The sequence below is a fragment of the Elaeis guineensis genome, chromosome 4, assembly GCF_000442705.2.
Source record: "Elaeis guineensis isolate ETL-2024a chromosome 4, EG11, whole genome shotgun sequence".
Taxonomy (NCBI): Eukaryota; Viridiplantae; Streptophyta; class Magnoliopsida; order Arecales; family Arecaceae; genus Elaeis; species Elaeis guineensis.
Genome location: NC_025996.2, coordinates 89,201,256 through 89,228,028, shown reverse-complemented (window position 1 = coordinate 89,228,028; position 26,773 = coordinate 89,201,256). Strand labels below are relative to the sequence as shown.

The following is a 26,773-nucleotide window of genomic DNA, read 5'->3' as shown; positions in this document are numbered from 1 at the left end:
TAGCATAAAAAATTAATATACAATTTGGATAAGTGAATGTGGCCCAGATACAGATATAAAAGCAAAAATAACAGGTTTGAACAACAGACTTTATTGAAGGCCAAATTACATGCCCTTCATAACTGCAATTTCTTGCCCAATTGCTATCTCCTGTGAACACAGAACCAGAAAAAGAAAGCACTTGTTACATGAAAGATATGAAAGACTAAAGAGCACTTGATTTATAAAAATTATATCTAATCTCCATTACAGAGGGCAATTAACAACTATCGTACAACACAGTATCAATTCGAAAGTTGGCATGCCCTCTCCACCTGTGTCAAACTTTCATAAAACAGCTGGCTACTTTCTCAAAAAGTCATAAATTGATTCAGAACTGATTAATTAGAGAAATTCCTCTAACTTGCCTAAAGTATTATACCTAGTTCAAGCAAATTGAATTTATTAGATAGAAAGATGAAGCCCTTTCCTTGTTTGGACTACAATCTTCTCCACATTCTGAAGTTGTGAATTAAAACACATAGAAATCCTTAAAGTTGATGATTTCTTGGCAATTCAGTGTACATAGGAGGAAAAAGGAATAGTAAATGACTGAAGAATTACTCAAAGACTTGCCTGCAATCTTCCATCCTTGAGGAAAGTACATCTTGAGGTCATGGCATTACCATTATTCACCAGCCATCCAACCTCCCCCCATGTTTCGCCATCCTTATTTTGTTTAAAATGACACCATAACTGTTTGGGAAGTAACACAAGGCCCAATTGATTTCTAATTGACTTTTCTGGCCGGTCCACCACAAGTTCATGGAATATATCCTGGAAATGTGAAGCTTAAGTTAGATGCACAGCAAAGAAAACATCAAAAGTTGATAACATTCCTGTAAAATGAACAAAATTCATAAAACATGTATTTACATGGACAAAAATGTTGGAGTCAGATGATAACAAAAATGCTTTAGTTTAGGACATATCTGGCATGGTTGACAGGAATGGTGTTGGGTGACCTAGTGTCCACTTTTAGTTTCTGAAAACTCTCAGTTTTTAGATTTCTTCTGAATAAAAGTTTTTAGAAATTTTGAAAGCTGAAAATTCTGGTTTCAAAGTTTCTGAAAACCAAAACTGCCCATTACCAGCATGTGCCTCTATCATCACCATTGCCACAGCACACGTTGCCACATATTGGAACCACCATCAACTCCACCACCACCTCTACCATCGCCACAACATTGCCAAATGCAACCAAGTGACGAAAAAACATGTTTCAGGTTTTCAATTGTCAAGGAACTTGAAATAGGTTATAGATTTTAAATAACTGAAAACCTGAAGCTATGCCAGATGATACCTTACCTAGTCTAATTTATAAAACTTAGACGACATAACCAATAAATGGATCAAATAACTAACATCTACATCTAGGTACCAATACAAGGTTGAGATTAGTATCTAGGAAATCATATTTTCTTCTTCTATACAACAGCTGCACACCTCTTTGTATTTCAGGGTGGATGAAATTGAGTCCATAGGATTTGATTATCAGAAACCACTTGGCATGTTGGCCTCTTCCCTTCCAATTCCATCATGCCCCATTGCCCTAGCTTGGTCTCTACCCTTTCGACCCTTCACCAAACAAGTCTCCCCCACTTCGCAGAGACACACTAACAAAAAAAAAAAAAAAATCTTTAACCCCTTTTTTTCTCTATTAACCTTTTTACTTCACCCTTCACCACCACTTGAAGCAGGTCTTGCACATTTCTCTATCACCACTCCTCATTACCATGGCTCCCTCTTCATCTCTAGGAACCCTCTAGTTTGCACTCCGCCACTACATGATACCACCCTACCAATCTCGCCATATGAATCAACACTCCCATCCTTGTTTCCACCATGTCTAAATTTGACCGCACCTTGTCCTTCCTTTTCCTCTCTCTTAGCACCAATCCTTACCCTTTCTTCCTCTATTCATGCTCTCCATCCTCCATTAATTTGGAACTATTTGACGCATAGGCAAGTGGTATCCAAATGCTATGTTTTTTTTTGCAAGATCAGAGTTATCATCCCAAACTGTTCGGTTCAGGGTGTGTCAAGCCATACTAAAGGCAGACCGGGACAGTTCCAACCTTCACATCAAGAAACTAACAAGGGAGGGGGAGACGGAGAAGGAAAGAGAGGCAGACAGGGATAGAGAGGGAGGGAGGGAGAGGGCTTTTGAAGCCCTTTCTCCTTCACAGTGCTGTAACAGGGGAGAAACCCCTATTCCAAAACAAAAGAGGGGCTTTGACCTCTTTATCTTTCTTTTTTTGAAATTTTTTAAGGGAAATCGGCAGTGACTTCCGAATTTCTTATGGCGTGATTTGGCCTTGCTCCAAGAAAGGAAAAAGAGGAGAAAGAGATGGAATCTTGCTCTTAGGGACAGCAAACCATATGCGATGAAGAAGAAAGAGGAAAAAGTAAGAGATTTGGCTGCTATGCTGTGATTTCCACCATATACAGCCTCGATGCCTTCTCTTTTGGCAAACTTGGCCATTATTGCTTCGCTCATTCCAAATCTAGCCTTGCCATCATCTAACAACCATGCCCCCATGATGGACAAACCTCCTCACCTCAATGGCAATGACAATGGTGCTATCAGAAGAAAGAAATACCATACGGCATCAAAGAGAAGTATGAGTGCACATAGTTACGAAGCAAACCAAGAATCAAACCAAATCAACCTCATTGGGTCACTATGGTGTCATGACTTCAAGTTAGCACCACTAGAAATGCAAGTGGTGCCATGCAGAGTGGAGAAGGGCTGACAAGATTGAAGCAACATCTGGCTAATAATTATCCTGATATAAATATATGTAAAAGATATCTATAAGTGGTCCAACAGTTGATAAAAAGGTATTTCATAACTTTAGAAAGGGCAAAAGAAAAAGTACAAAGACATAAGCAGAGGTTGATCATGGGCAACAAAGCCACCATCATACCACTCCAAAGATCCACAAGACTATGAGGCATCGGATCTAGATGACATGGACGCCCAATTCAGGCTATCATACAAGACAATTTGAATGATCGGTAGCATAGGAAAGAAGTGCCAAGAACAGAACACAATTTGGGTCCTCAAAGTACAATAGGTACTGGTTCTATGTCCTTCATTGTAGATCTAGGCTATAAGAGGAGCTGATCAGTATGAAAGATTGTTGGAAAGAATGACAGATGGATAGCATCAATGTTTAGGGTCTTTACCGGCAAGGAGGGAAAGAAGCCTATAGATATACCAGCAGGAGCCACCATTCATAACTTAGATCCATAGATAATTTCCCGACAAAAACTCAAAGCAACAAAGTATTGATTTTATGCCCACTAAGGATAAGAAAAAAAACAATCCTCACAAATAATAAAATTGATAATTGGAAAACCAACTGATATTTAGAAAAGAACATATTATTCAGGACAGAGAAAATGTATAAAACCATATATAGTTAAAACTAAAATAATCAGAAACAGAAATAGATCATTTTATGCAGAACAGAAACAGGTTTGCCTCCAGGCAAGCAGCATCATTCCAAAGCAACGAAGATAGAAATTTTTGAAGAAATCAACATTCAAATATTTTCCTACCACATCGGAATCGAGATCAACAATGAATTCCCGTATCCAACTGAAAACTGAAGTCACCAGACCAGAAACCAGCAAATCAACACAAAACTTAAGTAACTCACCGTTTGTTCACTCTGAAATCCAGCAACTGCAACACTTGTACCTTGCCACACTCCAACAACCTCAGACTCTTCCACTGCAGCCGTCGAAGCGAACCCCGACTCTCGAATGGCGCACCCACCAAATTGCTCCCCGTTTTGGAACGGCCCATACCACTGCTCTGAGAACACTCGTATCCTCTCCAACCCCATTCCCCGTCATCCACCCGAACCACCAGAATCACTCTTACCCGAGCTTCCCGATTCCCAGGATCCACCAAGCAATGCTCCAATTCCAAGAATCTCTGCCCATTCCGACCCTCCAAAGGCCACACTGCAACATAGCAGCCATTCGGGTCATAGCCAAGAGCTGAAACCTTATTGCCGGTGCCCCCGGCGACCCTCTCCTCGGTGCTGTGCCTCGTGGCGGCGTCGGCCTCGCATCCCACAGTCGGAAGCAGCTTGATGAGCTTGTAGGAGAGGACGGGGTCACCTGCTTCGACGGCCAGGGTCGGGCACTGGGTCTGCCAGTCGAAGAGCTCGACCCCCCACTCCCGGAAGGCCTCGGGGACGACCACCTCCGGGAGCTCCACGGGCTTCCCGTCGGCCGTGAATTCGGCTCCGAAGCCGTCCCATTCACCGGAGACTCGCCTCGCGAACGCTTCCCACTCTGGAATTTGTGGGAAGAAATTAGATGGATTGGTATAAAATTTTACATCAGAATTGAAAAGGGGCGAGGGGATCCGGACTGGAACGAGATTGCTGGGAGTTGACGTTCTTCTCTTGGGGATGGATGTCAGTGGTCGCGGTGGTGGCGGCGGCGGCGGAGAGGAGGAAGATGAGGCGGCAACGGCGGTTCGGTTGTGAGAAGGGGGGTTTGGAAAAGACTTTTGCAGGGAGGTAGGGAGGAGGGTAGGGATTCTTGGGAGGTGGTAGGAGGGGGAATTGAAGGGGATTAGGGTTATCTTTGGGGCGAGGAGATTGGCAGAGAGAAGCGCCATCTGATTTCGTTTGCCCCTCGCTGCCTCAAGCTCCCCTCTGCTTTGGCTTACGTGGAGGGAAACGAAAGGTGATCGTGTGCGACGACGAATTCCTGGGGGCGAAGAAAGCAGAATCCTTCCTCCGCACGAATCCCCGTTGGATAACCATCACCATCCAAGCCTCAACCCATCATCCATCCATCTGCACAGCTCTCAAACTGATGAGTGCCAAGATCGCGCATGATGAAATTTTTTTTGAATGGTTTTGTGGAAACCCGCTTGGACATGATTAACTCATCTAACCCATTCTTATCCAGGAGATATTATATCCTACGTCATATACATCATGTGGTAATGCATCATGCTAATCATACATCTTGATTCCTGAAGATCTCATGCTTTACATGCTTGTCATGAATTGCTGCCCCATGCATCCCAACTCAGTTTGTTTCTGTGGTTTATCCTAGCATCATGTATATGGTGCAAGATATAATCTTCTTGTCTGAGGAGAGTTGAAGTCCTCTATGAAATTATTTTGCATATGAGAAAAACTATTACAGCACTCCATCATTGCCACATTATCTCATTATAGAGAAAAAGATGGTTTGTCATCCAACTATTTTCTCACAACACACCATATTTAGCATGCAATACGATCCACCATGTTTTTCAAAACCACATTGTCGAATAAAGTTTAGAGGAAAAATGCACCAAGACTTTGGATTCATTCTATTTAATAGTGACTCACCCATCTATGAAAACAATATTTCAATTTTTTCAGTCACTGAACTGTTTAGCTCCATTAGATCAACTTTAATAAAAGATTTGTATGATCATCTCATGGGTCTTGATAAAAGTTCTAAATATCTTTAGCATCTAAAGTGTAGAGAAAAAATAAAAGAAAAAACATAAAAAAAAAAAAAAAAAAAAAAAAAAAAAAAAAAAAAAAAAAAAAAAAAAAAAAAAAAAAAAAAAAAAAAAAAAAAAAAAAAAAAAAAAAAAAAAAAAAAAAAAATAAAGAAACTAGCCTTCATCAACTTGTGAAAGAGCAACAATAGTTGTAGATGCAATGCATGTCATCAATTATTTGAAGCAACATGCAATGCCTATAGAGTATCATTCAGCATCACTTACTTTTACACTAATAGCATTTAAGGTAAATTTTATAGTCGTTATGATCCAATCAGGAAAAAGAAAGGTTTTTCTTGATCCCCATAACTCGAATCTCAAAAAAAAACTAAAAAAAAATTATGAAAGTAAGACTTAAGTCTCTTTTTTTTTACTGATTAATTAAAAATTAAGATATATGCCTCTATTTATAATAGCAAGGTCTACCAATATTAGATATACATCCTAAAAGTCAATATAGCTGACACATTATAATAAATCTAGGATATAATTTTATACTTAATACATTGATTTGATCAATAAAAGATAAGTTTAATTTTCATTCAAGTATGATGTATCCTTGAATTGTCTATGAATGAATATTTGATACATATTTCAAGTGTTGAGAATTAGAGACGTATATAATTCTAAATACTCCTGATCATGGTGTCATCATAAGGACGTGATCGATCCGGATAGACCGATATATAATCATTTTTTCAGAATAGATGAGTCTCTGTCTACAGTGTAGAGACACTGAGGATGAGTATGGATAGTTGTAGAGAATAACTAGTACTGAGCATGATCATACAGAGATCACTTAATTTTTACTCGATCATCAGTGATTATCTCGATGCTATAGTTATGTGAATATTTTTGATCTACGATATACGACTGCTTATAGTGAGCTATTAATTTGACTGACACATAAATATATTTAATGATCTTATGTGATGTTAGTGATAGTTGGTCCACTGTAGGAGCAGAATACATCTAGATAGAATCTATCGATCTTGATAGAGAAGAGTAGTCCTATAGATTTGAGAGGCTAAGTCGAGAATCTGTGCCACAGCAGTGTGATTAATAATTTTTTTTTTATAAAATTATAATTAGATTTAAGCTGATCGAATCTATCATATGATGATAATGAATTTGACGATTTATTCATGATTGCCATCTAGTCGGACTCACGATAGAAGACTGAATCACATGTGAATACACTTAAGATTCTTTTTGGTTCTACTGGGTTGCCATTACATACTGCTAGGTATCACTGTGGATTATGAGAGCTCACTAGATTTGCTTAGGATCGACAATCCTTGATGAGTTAAAGTGGAATTTTTCGATCTATTGAAAAAGTTTCAATGATACTATAATAGAATTATTGTATATCTCACTACTAGATAGAATTGAACCTATGAGGTCCACAATAAAAGAATTAGATCTGAAATAAGTAATTGGCTTATGAAGTCTCAATTGGATTTAAGAAATCCTATTGGGTTCAAGATAATCTTGCTAGCACATGGTTGAACCCAATTTTTTCTTTACATTAAATTTCTTATTTGATAAGATTAATCAAGTTTAATTACCTACTAATAACTTAAATGAATTAGATTCATTGGGCTCTAATTATTGGTGCCTAGATTTTGGATCATATGAATTAAGGATCAAACCCTTAATCAATTTTTGATAGTTTTGATGGGGGCTACTTGATTTGATCAAGTTGGACGTGCACACACTAGAGAGGGCATGTGGACCTGATTGGGGCATCCTATGGCATGTGGCATGTGTATTTGTGAGTGCAAGGGTTCAAAAGTTGACCTAAAGAATCTGGGGGTCAAATAACTAAAGGAATAAGGATTCTAATACAAGTAAACTTATATTAAGTAGTTGTTTGATTTTGAATAGGATTCAAACCTTATGCCTATTTAAAGAGACCTTCTTAAGACTTTTAGGATGAATTCAGCAGCCATGCCTCCCTTAGAAGCTCCCCATGCCCCCTCTCTCTTCTCCCTTTGAACTCCAACACCCAAGTGTTGGGCTCCCACTTCTTCATGCCCAAGAAAAACTTGGACGTCCCTTTGCATGCTGATTTTTCAATCTTGATTACTTTATAATCAAGAGAAGAAAATAAAAGAAGAAGAGAAGAAGAAGATCAAAGAAAGAATCAAAGTGTTATCATGATCCAGACTTCATTCAGATTTGCAGGGTGATTGTTCTTAGAGAAAAAAGATCAACACAAAGAGAATGTTCAGATGATCCTAAGTAGATACCATAGAGGTCGTTATTTGTGTGACTAATAGAGAATTACTCTCTTTCGATCCAGATTTGAAGAAAAATTTACAAAATAGGATATGATTCAATCACATATTCAATTTAGTATAAAATTCCGCATGTATTCAATTTAGCATATGAAGTAGATCTAGTGTTTTATATTTATACATGCATGATGTAGATTAAAAGATATTTTAATTTCTTTTCACTGTGTTGTTTAGAAAAAAATTTGAAACATACATGTATGCCCCTTGACGAAATTTCAACATTGTATCAGAGCCACGGGTTTCATATGTATGAAATTGATATACATATTTTTGAAAAAAATTTAAAATTTATTTTTTTTTGATACATAAGATGTATAGATATTGTTTTGAATCTAAAATTTATTTTAGATTTAATTTTTAGATCTATAGTTGATATATAAAAGCATGCATAGATCTGAATTTTTTCTGAAATGATTTTAGTTCATATTTATGTAATGTGTAGATGATGCATAAATCTAAAATTAATTTGATCTAATTTATGATTCATATATGAGATATATGATTAATATTTAGGTCTAAAAATTATTATCAATATGATTCATGATTTGTATATGAGATATATATGATATCATGTTATGATCTGAATTTTTGTTTAGATCTGAATTTATATATATACACGAGATATATGCTTATATGTTAAATCTGAAAATTAGTTTCATAATTAAAACTTACTTTCATCAAAAAATTTAGATCTAAAATTTAGATCTAAATTTAGTTTTAGAATCTGAAACTTGTGTTTGTGCATAAAGATTTTGATTATGAAAAAATTAAAAATTAGGTCATGTAATTAGATTGCATCTAGGATTTTTGATTTGAACAAATGGTTTAATTTGATTAAAAATTGATCAAATTAGTCAAGTATTGATTAGGATTAGGTTATTGTTGATCATGCAATTATTTTGATCAAATCGATTGAATCCCACATATAGAATCATTAACTAAGGACTAATTCGGCTCGATGCTTGAGCTGATTCGCTTAAGCTAATCTATTTGACCAATTGACCTATTGGTTCTAAGAAAGTAATTGAGAGATAGTTATTTAATTGGTTTATTCGCTTATCTGATCAATTTATTGATGTCTAAAAAAAGCAATGGGGGACCCTACCATCTCCACTTACTGACCAATTTGGAAGATTGATCTTGAATAAGATTGCTTAGTAATTTGTTTAACCCATATCAATTAGATCGATCATATGATGACTATTAGATGAGACTAAACTAAATCTCTCCATAAATATTAAGTCATAGGTCTTCCACGTTATAGATATGCGGACTGCTACTGGTGTTGATTGTTCTTGGCTGGTCATAATGATTCAGTTGCATCGAGAAACGCAACACTCTATTAGCAAAAGTTGCTCCAGGTAAGGATGGGGTTGGATCCAATAACTGTTAGGTGAGGGATCCAATGACGACTTGCACCTGCTTGTAAATGGTGGATTAACTTAACTAAGAGTATGGTCAATAACTATTAGATGAGCCCACATGACTTAGAGATCAAGTCACTACAATTACTTAGAGAAATTTGGACAAAGAGTTATCTACACATGATGTGCATATTACTAATACTATTAGGTGAGTACATAATAGTGGGATCGCAGCATCACTAAAATCAGTTGTCACTTAGGATTTTCATTTTCTATCAAGAGTGAGGATCCAAAAAATTAGTGGGAGTCATTGTTTACATCTTAAAGTCCTTAAAGCAAATATAAATTTTTAAATATAAAAGTCTAACTTGAATCTCTACTCTCGCAGTTAAATAGTTAGCCTCAAATCTTTAGCCCACATCCTTGAATCCAATCATTTGACCAAAAAACTATAAAGACTGGTTAAGAAATCTCTGGATTGTCTGACTTCTAAAAAACTAGATCATGTACTCGACAAGGAACCCCTAGTGTTACCAAACTTCCTACTACTGAGCAAAGAACAGCTTATGAAAAGTGAATGAATGAAGACAGTCAGGTCAATGCTATATCTGGCATCCATATCAAATAGTTGCAAAGCCAGTATGAGCATATGCCCATTGTCAGGGCTATGATCACTCACTACAAGAGTTGTATGGTGAGCAGAGCTATATATGGTTTTGAAGTATCCAAGAGATTCTTCAATCTAAAGATGCCGAAAGATAGTCAGTTCATGAGCACTGTATGCAGTGATCAAGGATATCGAGGAGCTTGGAAGCTTGAGCTTGATATGCAAAAAAATTACAGATGGATTTGATCCTTCAATCCCTTACAATTTATATAGTCAATTTATTATAAATTTTTATATGAAAAACTTGATTTACTATATATGAACTGATCAACATATTGGTCACTACGAAGGGAACCTTGAAGAATTCAAGGGGCACTGTTCTCGCTGTGGAGCAGACTTCTTCAACCAAGAGAAAGTTTAGTTGGAAGAAGAAGAAGAAATCACTAAGAAGTAGAAGAAAGAGAGTAAGAAGGATATTCCAAAGAAGGCTGAAACAAAGAGAAAGTGTTTCCACATGATGCTGACGGCCACTGGAGGAGAACTGCCCACTCTACTGAAGAGCCTAAAGACTAAAAAAGATGATAAATCTTCAGAAGGTATGCTCATAATTGAATCTAACCTTATATTTTTTTACTTCTAGTTGAGTATTAGATTTGATTCAAGTGCTCATATATGTATCTCAATGCAGGTCTAATAGAAAGTAGAAGTTGAGGGAAGGTGATATGATCCTTCACATCGACAATGGAGCAAAATTACTGTAGAAGCTGTTGGCACTTATCCTCTTTGATTACCATCAGAATTTAGATTAGATTTGAAGGACTGTTATTTTATTCTGTAGCTAGTCAAACTTGATTTCTATGTTATGCTAGCACAGGATGGTTTTGAATTTATTTCAATAAAGATTTTATTTCATTTACTTATGAAATAAATTATTGCACATGGTTTTTTAATTGACAGTCTATATCACTTGCATATTGAGGTAAATGTGAATTTGAATGAGTAAATAGTGAGTGCCATAGGTCAAAAGAGACCCAGAGATGAAATTAACCAAAAGTACTTGTGGCATCATAGACTAGATCATATTGGAGAGGACAAGATAAATAATTTAGAAAAAAATGAGATCTTTGCTCTCTTAAATCAGAGTCGTACCCAGCTTGTGAATCTTGTCTTCAAGAAAAAATGATCAAGTACTCTTTGTAAGATATGGAGAAAGGCCATTGAGTTACTTGCCCTAGTATACACTGAGGTATGTGGGTCATTTGATGTGCAGATCAGGGATGGTTATAGCTACTTTATCATCTTTATCGATGATCTGTCTCAGTACGGGTATGTGTATCTGATGAAACACAAGTCTGAAGCCTTTAAAAAGTTTAAAAAATTTAAAAATGAAGTAGAAAAATAAACAGACAAACTCATTAAGGTTCTTCGATCTGATCGAGGAGGTGAATATCTTAGTCAAAAATTTTTAGATATCTTAAAGATAACGGTATAGTCTCTCAATGGACTCCTCCCGAAACACCTTAGCTTAACGGATATCCGAAAGGAGGAATAGAATCCTATTAAATATGGTCAGATTGATGATGAGCTTCACTGATTTACCCTTATATCTTTAGAGACTTACCTTATTAACTATAATTTACCTGTTGAATAGGATTCCATCAAAATCTATTCCTACCACACCATATGAGATATGGTACGATAAGAAGTTAAGTCTATATTATTTTAAGACTTGGAGATGTCTGACCTATGTCAAGAGACAGATGACTGATAAATTAGAGGATAGATCTATAATAGTTTATTTTATAGGATATCTAAAAGAATCAATAGGATATTACTTCTACTTTCAATAAGATCATAATATGATTGTGAGTCAAAACACCATATTCCTAGAAAAATAGTTTATCTAGGATGGTAGCAATGGAGGTTAGTTGAGCTTGAAGAGAAGATCTCTGAAGAGCAAAGAGCTATGGATCCTCAGAAATCATTATTCATGAGCTAGTAGTTGATGTTCTTTACCACCTTATAGATCTAGCAGGATCTTCCAACCTCCTAAAAAGTACATGGGTATGCTTATGAAATAAAAGAAAATATTTCTTATGAGAGATATAGGTCATGGTGATGATCCTAATACCTTTGACAAGATGATGTCTGATATTGATTTTAAAATGGTTAGATGCAAGAAAGTATTCGATGCATTCGAACTAAGTATGGACCTTAGTGGATTCACCTGAGGGTATAGTACCCATTAGGTATAAATGGATCTACAAAAAAAAAATAGATGCCGATGGTAAGGCAGAAACTATAAAGCTAGGCTTGTGATAAAAAATTATAGTCAGCATGAGGGTATTGACTATCAGAAAATCTTCTCGTCCGTAGCCATACTGAAATTCATCCGTACTTTGCTTGCTGTTGCAGTTTATTATGATTATGAAATCTGATAGATGAATGTAAAAATTGCTTTCCTAAATGGATATCTTGAAAAGATATCCATATGGAGCAGCTTTTGAGTTTCACATCTGATGATGGTGATCACAGTCTACAAGCTGCAAAGTTCATATACGATTAAAGTAAGCTTCTCGAAGTTGGAATCTTCGTTTTGATGATGCAATCAAATCATTTGATTTCATCAAGAATGAAGAAAAATCTTGTGTATACAAAAGGGTCAGTGGGAGCGTAATAACATTCTCATATTATCGTGGATGATATTCTTCTCAGTGAAATGATATTTCATGCTAACTACGATCAAAAGATGGTTGTCCAAAAATTTTCTATGAAAGATCTAGGGAAAGCATCCTATATTCTTGGAATAAAGATCTATAGGATAAATCTAAAAGGATGCTAGATCTGTCATAAAAGCTGTACATAGAGAAAGTGCTGAAGAGGTTAACATAGAAAACTCTAAAAGAAGTCTTTTATCTCTTAGGTATGGTATTCATCTTTCCAAGATGATGTATCCGACCACATCTGAGAAAGTTCAGCGCATAAGTAAGATTCTTTATGCTCAGCCATAGATTCTTATGATTCTATGTTGTGTACTTGACCTGATATTACCCTTGCTGCGAGTATTATGAGCAAGTATCAGTCGAATCTAGATGAGGAGTACTGAATAGCTATGAAGAACATCTTAAGTACTTGAAAGAACTAAGGATTATTTTTAATCTTTGAAGAGATTCTGAGTTGCAAGTCGAGGGATATACTGATTCGACTTCATGTTGATCCTGATGATAGAAAGTCTATGTTAGGATATATGTTCACATGCAATGGTGGCACAGTCAGCTGGAAGAGTTCCAAGCAACCCATCATAGCAGATTCGACTACAGAGGCTAAATATATCACTGCTTTGGATGCTACAAAGGAAGGCTTCTGGATCAAAAAGTTCATCGTAGAGCTTGGGATAATGACATCGGATGCCATACCACTTTATTACGACAATAGTGAAGCCATAGCACTTACTAAAGAGTCGAGGTCTAATAAAAATCAAAGCACATCGAAAGATGGTACCATATCATACGCGACTACTTCAAAAAAAATATGTCGAAGTGCGAAGAGTAAACTCCACGGACAATGTAGCAGACCCACTGATAAAGCAATTAAGCTAGCCAAAGATGAAAGTCTACCTTGAGAAGATGGAATTAAATTAGTGGCTAATTGACTTTAGTCTAAGTGGAAGATTGATGTATATCCTAAAAGCCAATATGGCTGACACATTATAATAAATCTAAGATACAATTTTGTACTTAATACATTGATTTGATCAATAAAAGACAAGTTTAATTTTCATTCAAGTGTGATGTATCCTTGAATCGTCTATGAAATTAACATTTCGATACATGTTCTCAAGATGTTAAGAATTAGAGACATATATATAATTCTTAAATGCTCCCGATCATAGTATTATCATAAGGATGGTGATCGATTCAGATAGATCGATATACAGATCACTTTTTCGAAGTAGATGAGTCTCTAGTTATAGTGCAGAGATATTGAGCGATGAGTGTAGATAGTTGTTAGAGAACTAGTACTGAGCGTGACCATACGAGAGATCACTTAGATTTCTACTCGATCGTCAGTGATTGTCTCGATGTTGTAGTTGTGTGAATGATTCATTGACTTGCGATGGTATGACTGCTTGCAGTGAGACTGCTGGAGTTTGACTGATATATAAACATGATCTCAATGAGTCCATGTAGTGGATGTTGGTGACAGTTGATCCACTGTAGGAGTAGGGTGCACATCTAAATAGAATCTATCAATCTTGATAGAGAGTAGTCCTATAGAATTTGAGAGACTAAGTTCGAGAGTCTATGGCCACAGCAGTATGATTGATAGAAAAAATTTTCATGAGGATGCAATTGGACTTGAGCTGATCAAATCTATCATATGACTGATGATAAGTTTGATGATTTATCCATGACCTGTCATTTAGTCGGAACTCATGATAGAGGAACTGAATCACATGTGAACTACACCTTGAGATTTTTTTTCGATTCTATTGGATTGTCACTACATACTGCTAGGTGTCATTGGTAGATTGTGAGAGCTCACTAAGATTGCTCAGAATCGACAATCCTTGATGAGTTAGAGTGAAATTGTTCCAATCCATTGAAAAAATTTCAATGATACTATAATAAAGATCATTGTATATCTCACTACTAGATAGAATTGAACCTATAAGATCACACAACAGGATTGACATAGAATAAGTAATTGGGCTTATGAAATCTCAATTGGATTTAGAGAAATCCTATTAGGTTTAAGATAACTTGCTAGTACATGATTGAATCTAATTTTCTCTTTGCATTTGAATTTTTTATTTAATAAGATTAATTTAATTTTAATTACTTACTAATAACCTAAATGAATTAGATTCATTGGACTTCAATTATTGGGTGCCTAGGATTTTGGATCATATGAATTAAGGGATCAAATCCTTAATCAATTTTCTTGATAGTTTTGATGGGGCCACTTGATTCGATCAAGTTGGATGTGCACACACTAGAGAGGCATGTGGACCTGATTGGGGCATCCTATGAAGCCATGTGGTGTGTGTATTTGTGGATGCAAGGGCTTTAAAAGTTGGCGCCTAAAGGACCTCTTAAAGGGGGTCAAATAATTAAAAGAATAAATATTTCTAATGTAAGTAGGACTTGTATTAAGTGTTGTTTGGTTTTGAATAGGATTCAAACCTTATATTTAAAGAGGCCTTCCTAAGGCTTCTTAGCACTGAATTTTAGCAACCCATGCCTCCCTTAGAAGCTCCCCATGCCCCCTGTCTCTTCTCCCTCACTTCTTCCCTTGAAGTCCAATGCCCAAGGTGTTGGGTGTCCCACTTCTCCATGCCCAAGAGGAGCTTGGGCATCCCTTGCTTGTTGATTTTTCAGTCCTTGATTGTTCATAATCAAGAGAAGAAAAGTAAGAGAAGAAAGAAAAAGAAGATCAAGGAAAGGATCAAAGAGTTGATTGCGATCCAGCTTCGTTCAGATTCGCAGGTGATTATTTTAGAGAAAAAGATCAATACCAAAGAGAGCTATTCAAACTATTCTGAGTGGATATCCGTAGAAACCAGGTACTTATGTGTCTAAGAGAAATCTACTTTTTTTTAGATCCAGATTTGAAGAAAGAATTTACGAAATAAGTATGTGATTAGATCACATATTCAATTTCAATATAAAATTCACCATGTGTTCAATTTCAGTATATGAAGTAGATCCTAGTGTTCTATATTTTATTCTTGCATGATATAGATTAAAAGATATTTTAATCTTCTTTTTCGCTATGTTGTTTAGAAATTTTTTTTGAAACATACATGCATGTCCCTTAATGAAATTTCAACAACCAATACATAATTTGGATCTGATTCCCCTTCCTAATTTTAGTAGGATTTTTTTACCTAAAATGGATTTGTCTAGTAGAAATAATCTAGAAAAGATTAAATTGTCAAGAGATAAATCTTAATTTCTATATCAACTCTACTTCTAGCACTCTGCCTGATTCTTCTCGAATTAAAAGATTCACTCTGTTAAAATCTTATCTTAAAAAATTTTTTTTTCAATTTGATCAGTCTATTTCAAATCTCAAATGATGGAATTTAGATCAGATCACTCAGGGTGCTACCCCCTAAAAGGTGAAGCCTTGCATTGTAGATCTCATGAAACTATTCAATTAAAGAAAAAAAGATCATCTTACTCGGACACTATGGCTTCCAGAAGTTTGGCGTGCAACTGGCTTCCTGATATGATTGATCATTCTCCCATTTTCTATTCAACCCTATCTACAATAGCCTAAGTGATCCATATGGAGTCCAATGATTCTCGTGGGTCATATTATGTCCCATCAATCAAAATGTAATTTTATCATTCATGATAGAATCATAACTTGGTGAGTAATATTCTCCAAAATAGCAAGACGGTGTTAATTTGCATGCCAAAGTAAAATATATTGCATGTTGATACACAACAAGATCAAATTGATTGACAACATTTGAGTTTTTGGATTGTACAAATTGTCCAACTTGCAATTTTCCTTTTGACTTTCCATAGTAATCCTTTGATGAACAACTGCAACCTTTGAACTCATTAATACAAGTCTTGAGCAACAATCTCTCTTCTATAGATCCTTGAATGTAAGCTTATCTGATAGGGTTCCCTTCATGTATCTTAAAGAGTCCAAATGCCAAATCTATCCTCTCACCACATATCATAGGCCTCTCGTTATTCTTAACTTCCTCTTCATGCCACACCAAGCTAGTATTAGAAACATAACCTTCTTCTCTCTCAAGGATCCCCCATGCCTATGTTCTTGTCCTTCAAGATATTTGAAATGACCTATGATGTGGTAGAAAATGAGCTGAAATTACCTAATGTAGCACTCGGCATAACCAAAGCAGGTCCGTCTCGACTAGTCTATGAGTCAAAATGAGTAGATCATAAGCAACTAATATTCAAGGTCATACATCACTCAATGCGAAGTTCCGTAGCTCGAGCAAACAACCATTTAGCTCTATGTCCATCTCAATTGACATAAGCCCACTCACTTTGAGCAACAGCTCCCTACTTTATGCAGAAATGTAGTTCCTCTAACACATTAATAATTAAATATTATCATAATGATTCCAAGTGGTTAACCCATAAGTTAAGATGGTTATAGTGTGATCTTCGATGGTTACAGCACACCCTCAGTAGTTATCACATGACTCTGGTCTATTGTAGCATGACCTTCAAAGGATTTCGAATCCTATGGCTATATAGACCAATGGGTGGCAAATGCGTCTGGTTAGGCCATAAATGGGTAGGATTAGCCAAACCTGAATGTGAATTATTTATTAAATAGGTTAAGATTTGAAACTTGAACCTGTACTATTTACCAAACAGGTTATCCAATCCAAACCGCTTAAGCTATTTGGTAAATAGGTCAGGTCAACCTGTTTACAGTTGCAAACAGCAACTTAATAGTGGGGTTGTGGCATCCATTCAAATAACCCTTTTTAACCTATTTATTGCAAAATTACAGTACATCTTTTGAGTTCCATTGATACAACAAATAACAGTAGCACTAAATTTAACAAAAACTTACAAGTTACAAATGACATCAATAGCAACTATAAATAACATCACATAGCTATATTGTAAACTGAACCTATTTAGAATTTATACAACCAACAAGATAGCATATGTGGATTAGAACAAAGAAGATATTAAATATGATTTAACCATGCACTGAAGCCACAATAGGAGTTATAGGACATAAAAGCCATAACAATGAAAGCATGGTTATAATGATACATAGCTTTATCAGGCCTCCAAAATCCATTTCTAGATGTTATCAACGGACAACATGGCATCAGTTACCGATAAATTCTCAGACAAACTACTATTATTTCCTTCATGTTGTGGCTACTCCTTCCTGAGCTTAAATGAAGGTCTGCATCAAGAATGTCCACTTGAAACACATGAGCAACATGAATCTAAGAAAACATTCATAAGACCATGACCCTGATCAACTTTCCCTTTGCATTGTTTCCTGCTTTGACTTCCCAAATTTAGGTGAACCTGTAAGCACACATTTCAATGGTTAGTAAAGAAATGCAATAGAAAAAGATTACGAAACTAGAAAATATTATCAAATATTTAGTAAATCATAATTAATCTTGCTAAGGTCTATGCATTGGCATCAACAATGGCCGGACATTGAGTTAACTGGGCTTCATTATAGAAATTTGAGTGCATGACATCTTCTACAATCTCATCTAATTTAGGTTCCAAAATATTTATATTGAGATATTGCAATAATTAAGAATAAATTGTTTCAAAAAGACTATTGCAATATAAATAATAAATATTTATCTTTCTTTCCAAACACTAAATCTCGAGCACAAATCAATGCCTCGGTAATAACTGTTCAAGTGAAGTATGATATTTATCAAATACTTGCCCACAAACACTAGAAATAGATTTAGAAGTGACAGTAGATATTGGAATAGTTAAAATATTATGAGCTATGAGAGAAAGTTTGGGATATCGAAATTGATTTGCTTTCCAAAAATTTAGAATATCCAATTTGGATTTTCTATCAATTCTAGACTCATCCAAATATAATTGCAATTAAGAACTCTGTGCAGCACTCACAAGATCAAAGCTTTCAAATGTATCTAAATCCTACATTATAGAAAAATAAAATGAGTTAATTATCAAAAATAATACCATATATTAGTATGATACATTTATTTGGATTAAAAAATTTTAGGTTTTTCTTAAAAGCATCCAATTTGGTGAATACTTTAGGAACCTTATATAAAGTACCACTCTTCATAATCTCCGTAAACTGCTGCATTAGTAGTTTGGATTTTAGAAGAAGCAAGAGTATGCTTGTCATGTCCCGAACCCGAAATATGCGAGTCAAGGGTCACAGCAACCACCACATACTTATGGAGAACTCTACCCATAAGCATGCAAGACATCTTATTACGATATCATAAAACAACAGCAGAATAAAATTTAAATAATTAATATTTAATTTTATTTTAAATAATTAATTGAATGTCTTACAAAATAAAATTCTATAATTTTTCATCAACTTCAATAAATTCTGATCTAAAACTAAGATATCAAATTCTATTTCTAATTTACTATCCCACATCAAATCCCTGAGTCAAGCTAGTCTTTTGAATCTGTAAAATAGTAAAATATAGAGTAATGAGATAGATAATCCAGTAAATAATGATTACCTTGACTAAATAATTTATGTGATAATATAAATTATAAATATCAAAATTTAATTTATCATTAATCAGTGCACGAATGTAATCAAATTTATTTTCAAAATATGAATTTAATAATATCAATATCTTACAAATATTCAAATATATAATTATATATCAGATTTTAAAATCAATTATATTTAAAAATTTGATTCAAAATAAATTCTACTCAATTCATCAGCTTTTAACTATGACCACACTTATATCTTATGGTCGGACCAGATACCACACTTATACCCTATGGTAGGACTGAAATACCACACTTATACCCTATGATAGGGTCGGAGTACCATATTTATATTCTATGGTAGGGCTAGAATACCATATATATATCCTAAATATGTCCAAGTTAGAAATAGAATCATGAGCTCAGAGTGTCAATGCATAATCCCCAATTGATAGGGTTCTGAACATTGTTAGGTTGAGAGTTCAAAATTGATTCATATCAAAATTTTTTTCTATAGAATAATATATATTTCATAATCAAATCAAAATATGCATATACAATTCAGATCAATAAATAGTTACACTAATAGTCAAGAAATATTACTTCAAAATTTCATACCAATTTTCATTCAAAATATATTTTCATGAGATTCGTAGATCACATATAAATCCGTCAATAACTTGTTCAATATTCAAAATAATTTTATATAAATAAAAAATCTAGATAAGGTAGATCATTACTCACTTCACATATACTCCAACGAATCCACATAAGTCTAAAAATTTTTCTTTCAAAACCTAATATCCAAAATTATACTTTTCTCAAACTTTGATCATAATTATTTTTAAAATAAAAATCTTAAATCCTTACAAGACTGGCTATGGGGTAGTATTTGACATTCAGTCAGTTTAATTTAGGGTATCAAATTGATCAATTACAAATCAAGGATCATGCTAGGATGCAGTCAATGGTGAAATCTCACGATACTTGGGCTCATCAAGATGAGATCGACAAACTATTTGACAATCAATGATCAAGATCTCTTCACTAGGATATATCAAGACTATTAAAAGATCTTTCGAAGATCCAAAAAATTTTACAAGAGAGACACCTTTAGAGAGAAAATTTATAGAAATCGAAAGTGGGATTTTTTTAAAGAGAGAAGGTAAAGAGAGAAACTTCAAAAAGAAAGTGGAGAGAGAGAAAGGAGAGAAGAGAGAGAAACTCTATTCTCTTTTTCTTTCTCTCTTTCTTTCTTTCTTTCTTTTTCTTTTTCTCTTTTTCTCTTTTCTTTTTTCCTCTTCTCTCTTGGTGGAACAAGGGACCTACCCATTCCCCTTCTATCCTAGAATAGAGGAGCTTCTCCCAAGTGATGGCAATGGCCTAGAATACAGGCCATGGTGGCATAGGTGGGGGACCATAGATCAGTAGTTGGTGGCAATGGCTACCACTGGAAAATCAAGAAATATGGATAGAAATCAAAGCAAAAATAGTGGAAATCGGAGGCTTGACTTTTCAAGAGGAAATCCGATGATAGATTGGCTAGAATCAAGCTTCTAAAAGCTGGAAATAATAAGGAGAGGGATTGGTGAAAGATTCAAGGGATCCTTGCTTTATTTCTAATGATGTTTGGTCATGATTTTGATAGATATGATGAAGGTTTTTGAAAAGAAAAGTCTGATGATTTCATTAACTTCAATCCCTGATCTTTGATGGGAAGAAAAGGAAACCTTCTTTGCTTTAAATAGAGCTAGAGGGGAGGAGTTTAACTCCTCCCTGGTGCTAGTTTCTGACCCTGTTTAGGAGTCATTCCAAAGAAGAAGACTCCTATAGGGAGTCTTCTCTCAAATTTCTTTTTATATTAGGGCTACTTCAAGATTGGTGCAGCTGGATGGGGTATTTCAATACTGATTAAAGAGAAAAAATAATCACATATGTGCTAGCTCTCGGTACAACTATATCCATTCAATTTTTTATAGCAATACTCCACAAACTGAATTTTATGCATGAAACCATCTGCACTCTACATCTCTTGCATCAAAGTAAACTCAACCAAGAATACTTGAAAAAAATATAGGTTTGCTTATCATAGTAATCTTTTGATGAAAAATTGGCACCTTTGAGCTAATGAAATAATATGGCTCTCAAGCAATTATCTCTCTTCTATATATCCTTGAATGTAAGCTTATCTGATAGTGTTCCCTTGATGTATCTTAAAGAGTCCAAATGCCAAATCTATCCTCTCTCCATGTATCATAGGTTTCTCATTTTTCTTAACTTCCACCTCATGCAACTCCTAGCTACTGTTAGGAACATAACCTTCTTTTCTCTCAACCTTCCCCCATGTCCATCATCTTATAAATACTTTCTTATTCAAGATATTTGAAATGACCTATGATGTAGTAGAAAATGAGCTGAAATCATCTAATGTAGCATTGGCATAGCCAAATTAGGCCTACCTCATCTAATCTATGAGCTGAAATGAGCAAACCAGAAACAACTAACTTTCAAGGTCGTACATTGCCAAACATAATATTTTGTAGCTAAAGCAGACAACCATTTAGCTTGATGTCCACCCTAATTGATGTAAGCCTTCTCACCTTGAGCAACAGCTCCCTGCTTTATGCAGAAATGCACTTCCTCCATCACATAAATAATTAAGATTATCATAATGGTCCCAAGTGGTTACACCATAAGTTAAGTGTTAGCACATGTGTGGTGCTCCCAAGCCTTGGGAGGTCAGAAGAGGAGCCATGGGCTTGGCTTCAGGATTCTAGGACTGATTTGGGTGCTAGGACTAGGATCGATTTGGCTCTAGGGCCTTGAGGTCCAGAGATTTAGGTCTCAAGGGGGCTAACCCAAGTTTAGACCAAGTTTGGGTCCAAGAGGGTGAGTGCATGGTAAGAAATGGGTGTACATGGGCTTGGGTGAGTGCATTTAGATTGGATTAGCTAAAAAATTTTTTTGGATCAAGCCATATTGGCTATGTATATATATACATAGGTTGTACTAGAATTTTGGTGTGGAATGAAAAAAATCCTTTTCTCCCTTAACCTCTCTTTTTGGTTTGCACACCGCCCTAGGCAATAAGGAAGAAACCCTACAGTGGGGGGTGCCTCCCTCTAAACCTAGATGCCTTAGGGTTAAGAGAAGGGAGGCACCCCATCACCTTTTGTGCCGCGTGCCATCAACCAGGTCTCCATACCTCCTTTTCTCTGTTGGTTGGAGGTTGGAGGTGTTAGAAAAAATACCTCGAATTCGACTCACAAGAGTGAAAACCCAGGTGCAAAGAAATCCAGATTGAAGAACACGTCACAAGGAGCCCAAAAATATGGAGCAGTGGGGCATGCAGCGCACGAACTAGTGGGGCCCATAGCACATAGGCTAGGATGAAGGATAGAGGGCTGCAGGGCACGGGCCCAGTGCATAGGGAGCGCATGGGTGTAGGCCCATGTGCGGGCACGGCCCATAGCACACGGGCGCACGGCCCATAGGCCGGCCTAGCGGGTAAGCAAGCACATGGCCAATGGTGAACTCACACGGTCCACATGTAAGAAGTGGACCGATGGTGTTTTCCTATGTATTTCATGCAGTCTATGATTGATCGTGACATTTCCAGGGGCATTTACTCATAGTCCATGGGGTTTTCTGTGGATCGATGCATGATCGGACGGCTTTAGAGGCTCGCAGGTGTGATCTGGATCCTGATCTTATAGCTGGGAAGCAAACAAGCATGATCTGAGGCTTTGTTTGTGCAATTCAATCTGGAGATTCTTATGATCAAGATCAGATGAGCTAGGGAGGTTTTTGTATCATGTTAAAGCTCTGTTACCGAGTGTGACTCGAATTTAGGGTTTTAAAGAGCCCTATGAGCAATAGAACGGCGAAGAGCGGAGAGGAGCTCGGGCAGCAGTCGAGAGGAGTTTGAAAAGCATCAAGTGTGAGCAACTGACAAAGCAGATGCAGGTAGAGCATCGAGATAGAGCAGAGTGTCAGGTAGAGCAGCTACAGTAGAGGCATGATGTAGTAGTTTGCATCACAAGAAGCATTCAGGGGCATCGAGGATCCTGATACTGACAGACTTGTGAGTGGGTCTCCTTGAAAAATTTTGAGAGTGCTTTTGTAAGGGTAGCTTCTAGTTGAGAGAGGATTGTATTGTACTCTAATACCACTTGTTGAGGAAGGAAGAAAGAAGAAAAAAAGAGAAAAACATCACAAATAAATCAAAGTAATGTGGATTGGCCTCAAGCCTATCTTTATAGGACGTGCGAGCTTAACTATGAGGAAAAGAAAATCAAACAAATATAAGAAAAACTCATCACTCAATCCTTCTATAAAGATCTCTTAATAAAAAGCTTCAAAACTCTCACAAAAGCTCTCTAAAATCTCTCTTGAAGTATCTATACACGATCAAGACGTCACCAGCTACCCTATGCAATAAAGTCAATCAAAACTATATAGACTCAAAAAATTTAAAAACAGTATTTTACTAGGATACCGAGCTCAAATCAAACTCTAGAACCCTTTTGGACCATCCGATCATGACTGGCTCGAATCAAAGCTGTCCAATCATGCAATCAAGGTCCAGATCATGCCTAGATTCGATCTAGGCCATCTGATCAGGCCTCTAGATGAATTATGATCGTTCAATCATGCCAGATCTTGCCTCATCCGCACGCCCAAACACCCGATCATGCCCTGATCTCCCTAAGATGGCTCATAGCCATTGGATCATGATCGACATGCTTCCAAGCTATCCGATCATGCATAAAAGGCCTGTAGACCATCTTAGACCATGTGATATTGGTGGATCGTGAAGCTCGATTTCATGGACCGTGATAATAGATCATGGTGGACTGACGCTCGGGCCTAGGTCGCGAGCCCCTCACGTCACTTGGGCCTAGGCCTAGGCCGTGTGTACCCGCGCCCGTGCACTAGGCCGCGCTTGGCCGGGCCGCATACCTGCACAGGCCCTAGGGTGTTGCGGGCTGCCTAGAACATGCACTTGCGGGCCATGCCCATAGTTTTAGGCCCCCTGTTAGCCTACAGGCTGAACCTACAGACCCTCAGGCCCCACCTCATTTCTACTATGCATATCTTTTTTATCTGAACTCCGTTTAGATCGATCTTGGGCTCATTGGATTTCATTCGTCATCCTGGACCTTGTTTCAAGCTTATTATGGATCGAGTTTTGAGGTATTTTTCTCAACAATCTCCATCTCGATTCGATGTTTGGCCTGCACCTATCTCTGAGAGCTTGTGATCCATCTCGACCCTACGCCCTAGGGCATACTTGTTGTCTCATGGATGGACAAACATGGGAATTGAGCCAGATTGCTTGATTCCACCTCCATCATGGGCTATGTCCACTCTGACTAAAGATCTATTTGGAGAAGTCTCCTGCAGTAATAGAAACTTCACTCTATAATGTCGTCTCTCATCCTCCTGAGTTTCTTATCTCATGCTCGATCCATCTCCACTTGGAGCACCATCTCGCTTTAGACTTCTCTTGGCTCCTGAAGCTCCACCTCATATTGGACTTCTTGCTAGGTAGTAACATCCTCTCGTCCTCTTCTCTCCCTCCAGAATAATCCTATCGCCACACATAACTTTCAAGATTCTGTCACCAGCTATCCACCTATAGCCATTTGAATCCAATATGCTCAGTGACATAAGATTCCATCTAAAATCAGATATGTATCAGACCTCACCTAATCTCCTCACTGCACCATCATGTGTCCTTCAGCTGACCGTTCTGATGCTCCTGATCGTATAGCTCGATCCATTCGATAGATTAATAATATCCTCACTGCTCTCTAGGAGTCAAATAGCTCTTTTCTACAACATACATGATAGGTGCATGCATAATCTAAAATTTACTATCAGAAAGAAGTAGATACGTCATCAGATATCAATAGGACATCATCTTCTGACTCGTTACTGATCATCGCTGTAGTAGCCCTCGTCTGATCTCTGAGTTGAGGACAATCTCTGACACAATGCCCCAACTCATCACATCGGTAGAACCTAATCTTGCTGGGGTCCCTCATCTTAGATCTGGATCATCCTCCTCATGATCTTCTGTCGCTCCGTCTGCTGTCACATATTTCTCCAAAAATCGTCAAAGCTGAGCTACCACCATCTAAGCTCGAAGCTAGATTCTTCCTTCTGAGAATCTCGTTCTGGAGAATCACTGCTGTGACCTCATCTATCTTGATGGTGCTCTTCTCCACTAGAAGAGCAATCACCAAGAACTCATACGAAGAAAAAAGCAATGCTAGCAAGACCAACACCCTGATCTTCTTCTCAACCTTCTTACCTACACTGAGAAGATCGATAAGAATCTTCTAGAAGTGGCTGAGATGCTTCTGTACACTTTATCCCTCATCCATCTATAGTTGATAGAACTGCCTTTAGAGAAAGAGAGTGTTGGTGAGGGACTTCACTATATACAGCTCCACAAGCTTCAATCATAGCACCATCAGAGCAGTCTCACCAAGTACATAAATCACCATCTCATCCATCAAATGCATGTAGATGATACTCATCGTCTGCATCTATAGCCGCTCCTAGATCTTCTCCTTCATGGTGTCTGATTTTTTCTCATACAAGAGAGTGTCGATCAATCCATATTGGATGAGCACGTTCTTCACCCTCTCATGGTGTCCGTCTTCTTCTCGTACAAGAGAGCATCGATCAACTTATATTGAATGAGCATGTTCTTCATCCTCGCTTGCCATAAGAAGAAATTATTCTTTCTATCAAATTGATTGATCTCCATCTTGATTGTGTTTATCTTCTCCATCTTCAATCTAGATCAACACCACCTTTGTGTAGATAGTCTCGTACCACTTGTCCATGATAATCAGGCTCTGATACTAATTATTATGCTCTAATACCACTTGTTGAGGGAGGAAGAAAGAAGAAAGAGAGAGAAAAACATCATAAATAAATCTAGATGATATGGATTGGCCTCAAGTCTATCTCTATGGGGCATGTAAGCTTCACTACGAGAGAAAAAAAATCAAATAAATACAAGAAGAACTCACCACTCAATCTTTATACAAGGATCTCTTGATAAGAAATCTCAAAATCCTTAGAAAAGTTCTTTGAAATCTTTCTTGAAGCCTCTTTACATGACCAAAACATCACCAGCTATTCTACACAACAAATGGCTCATCAATCAGAGCTGTATAGGCTCCAAAAACTCTAAAATAGTATTTCACTAAGATACCAAGCTCAAATTAAATCCTAAAATCCTTCTGGACCATCCTATCATGATCAGCTCAAACCAGAGCCGTCCGATCATGAAATTAGGGTCCAGATCACATTTGAATTTGATTTGAGCCATCCAACCAGGCCTTTGGATGAATTCTAGCCATTGAATCATGCCAGATCTTGCCTCATCCACATGCCCAAACACTCGATCATGCCTTGATCTCCCTGGGATGGCTCATCGCCGTTGGATCGTGATCGACATGCTTCCAAGCCATCTGATCATGCATAAAAGGCCAGTAGACCACTGTAAACCGTAAGATATTGGTGGATCGTGAAGCCTAATTTTATGGACTGTGATAATAGACCATGGTGGACCGACGCTCGAGCCTGGGTCGCGAGCCCCATGCATCGCCTTGGCCTGGGCTATGCACACACATCCGTGCATTGGGCCACGCTTGGTCGGGCCACGCACCTGCACGGCCCTGCATGCTGCAGGCTTCCTGGGCCAT

The 26,773-nt window shown here is 37.0% G+C and overlaps 1 protein-coding gene across 1 annotated transcript; it reads right to left on the bottom strand.

Moving 5' to 3' along the window:
- LOC105033664 (uncharacterized) lies at nt 1–26,773 on the bottom strand. The gene is given in 6 exon segments (XM_010908552.4): nt 1–150; nt 616–816; nt 3,708–3,901; nt 3,904–4,353; nt 4,433–4,708; nt 26,737–26,773. Coding segments are annotated over 6 exon segments (1,203 nt in total). The 3' UTR covers nt 1–105.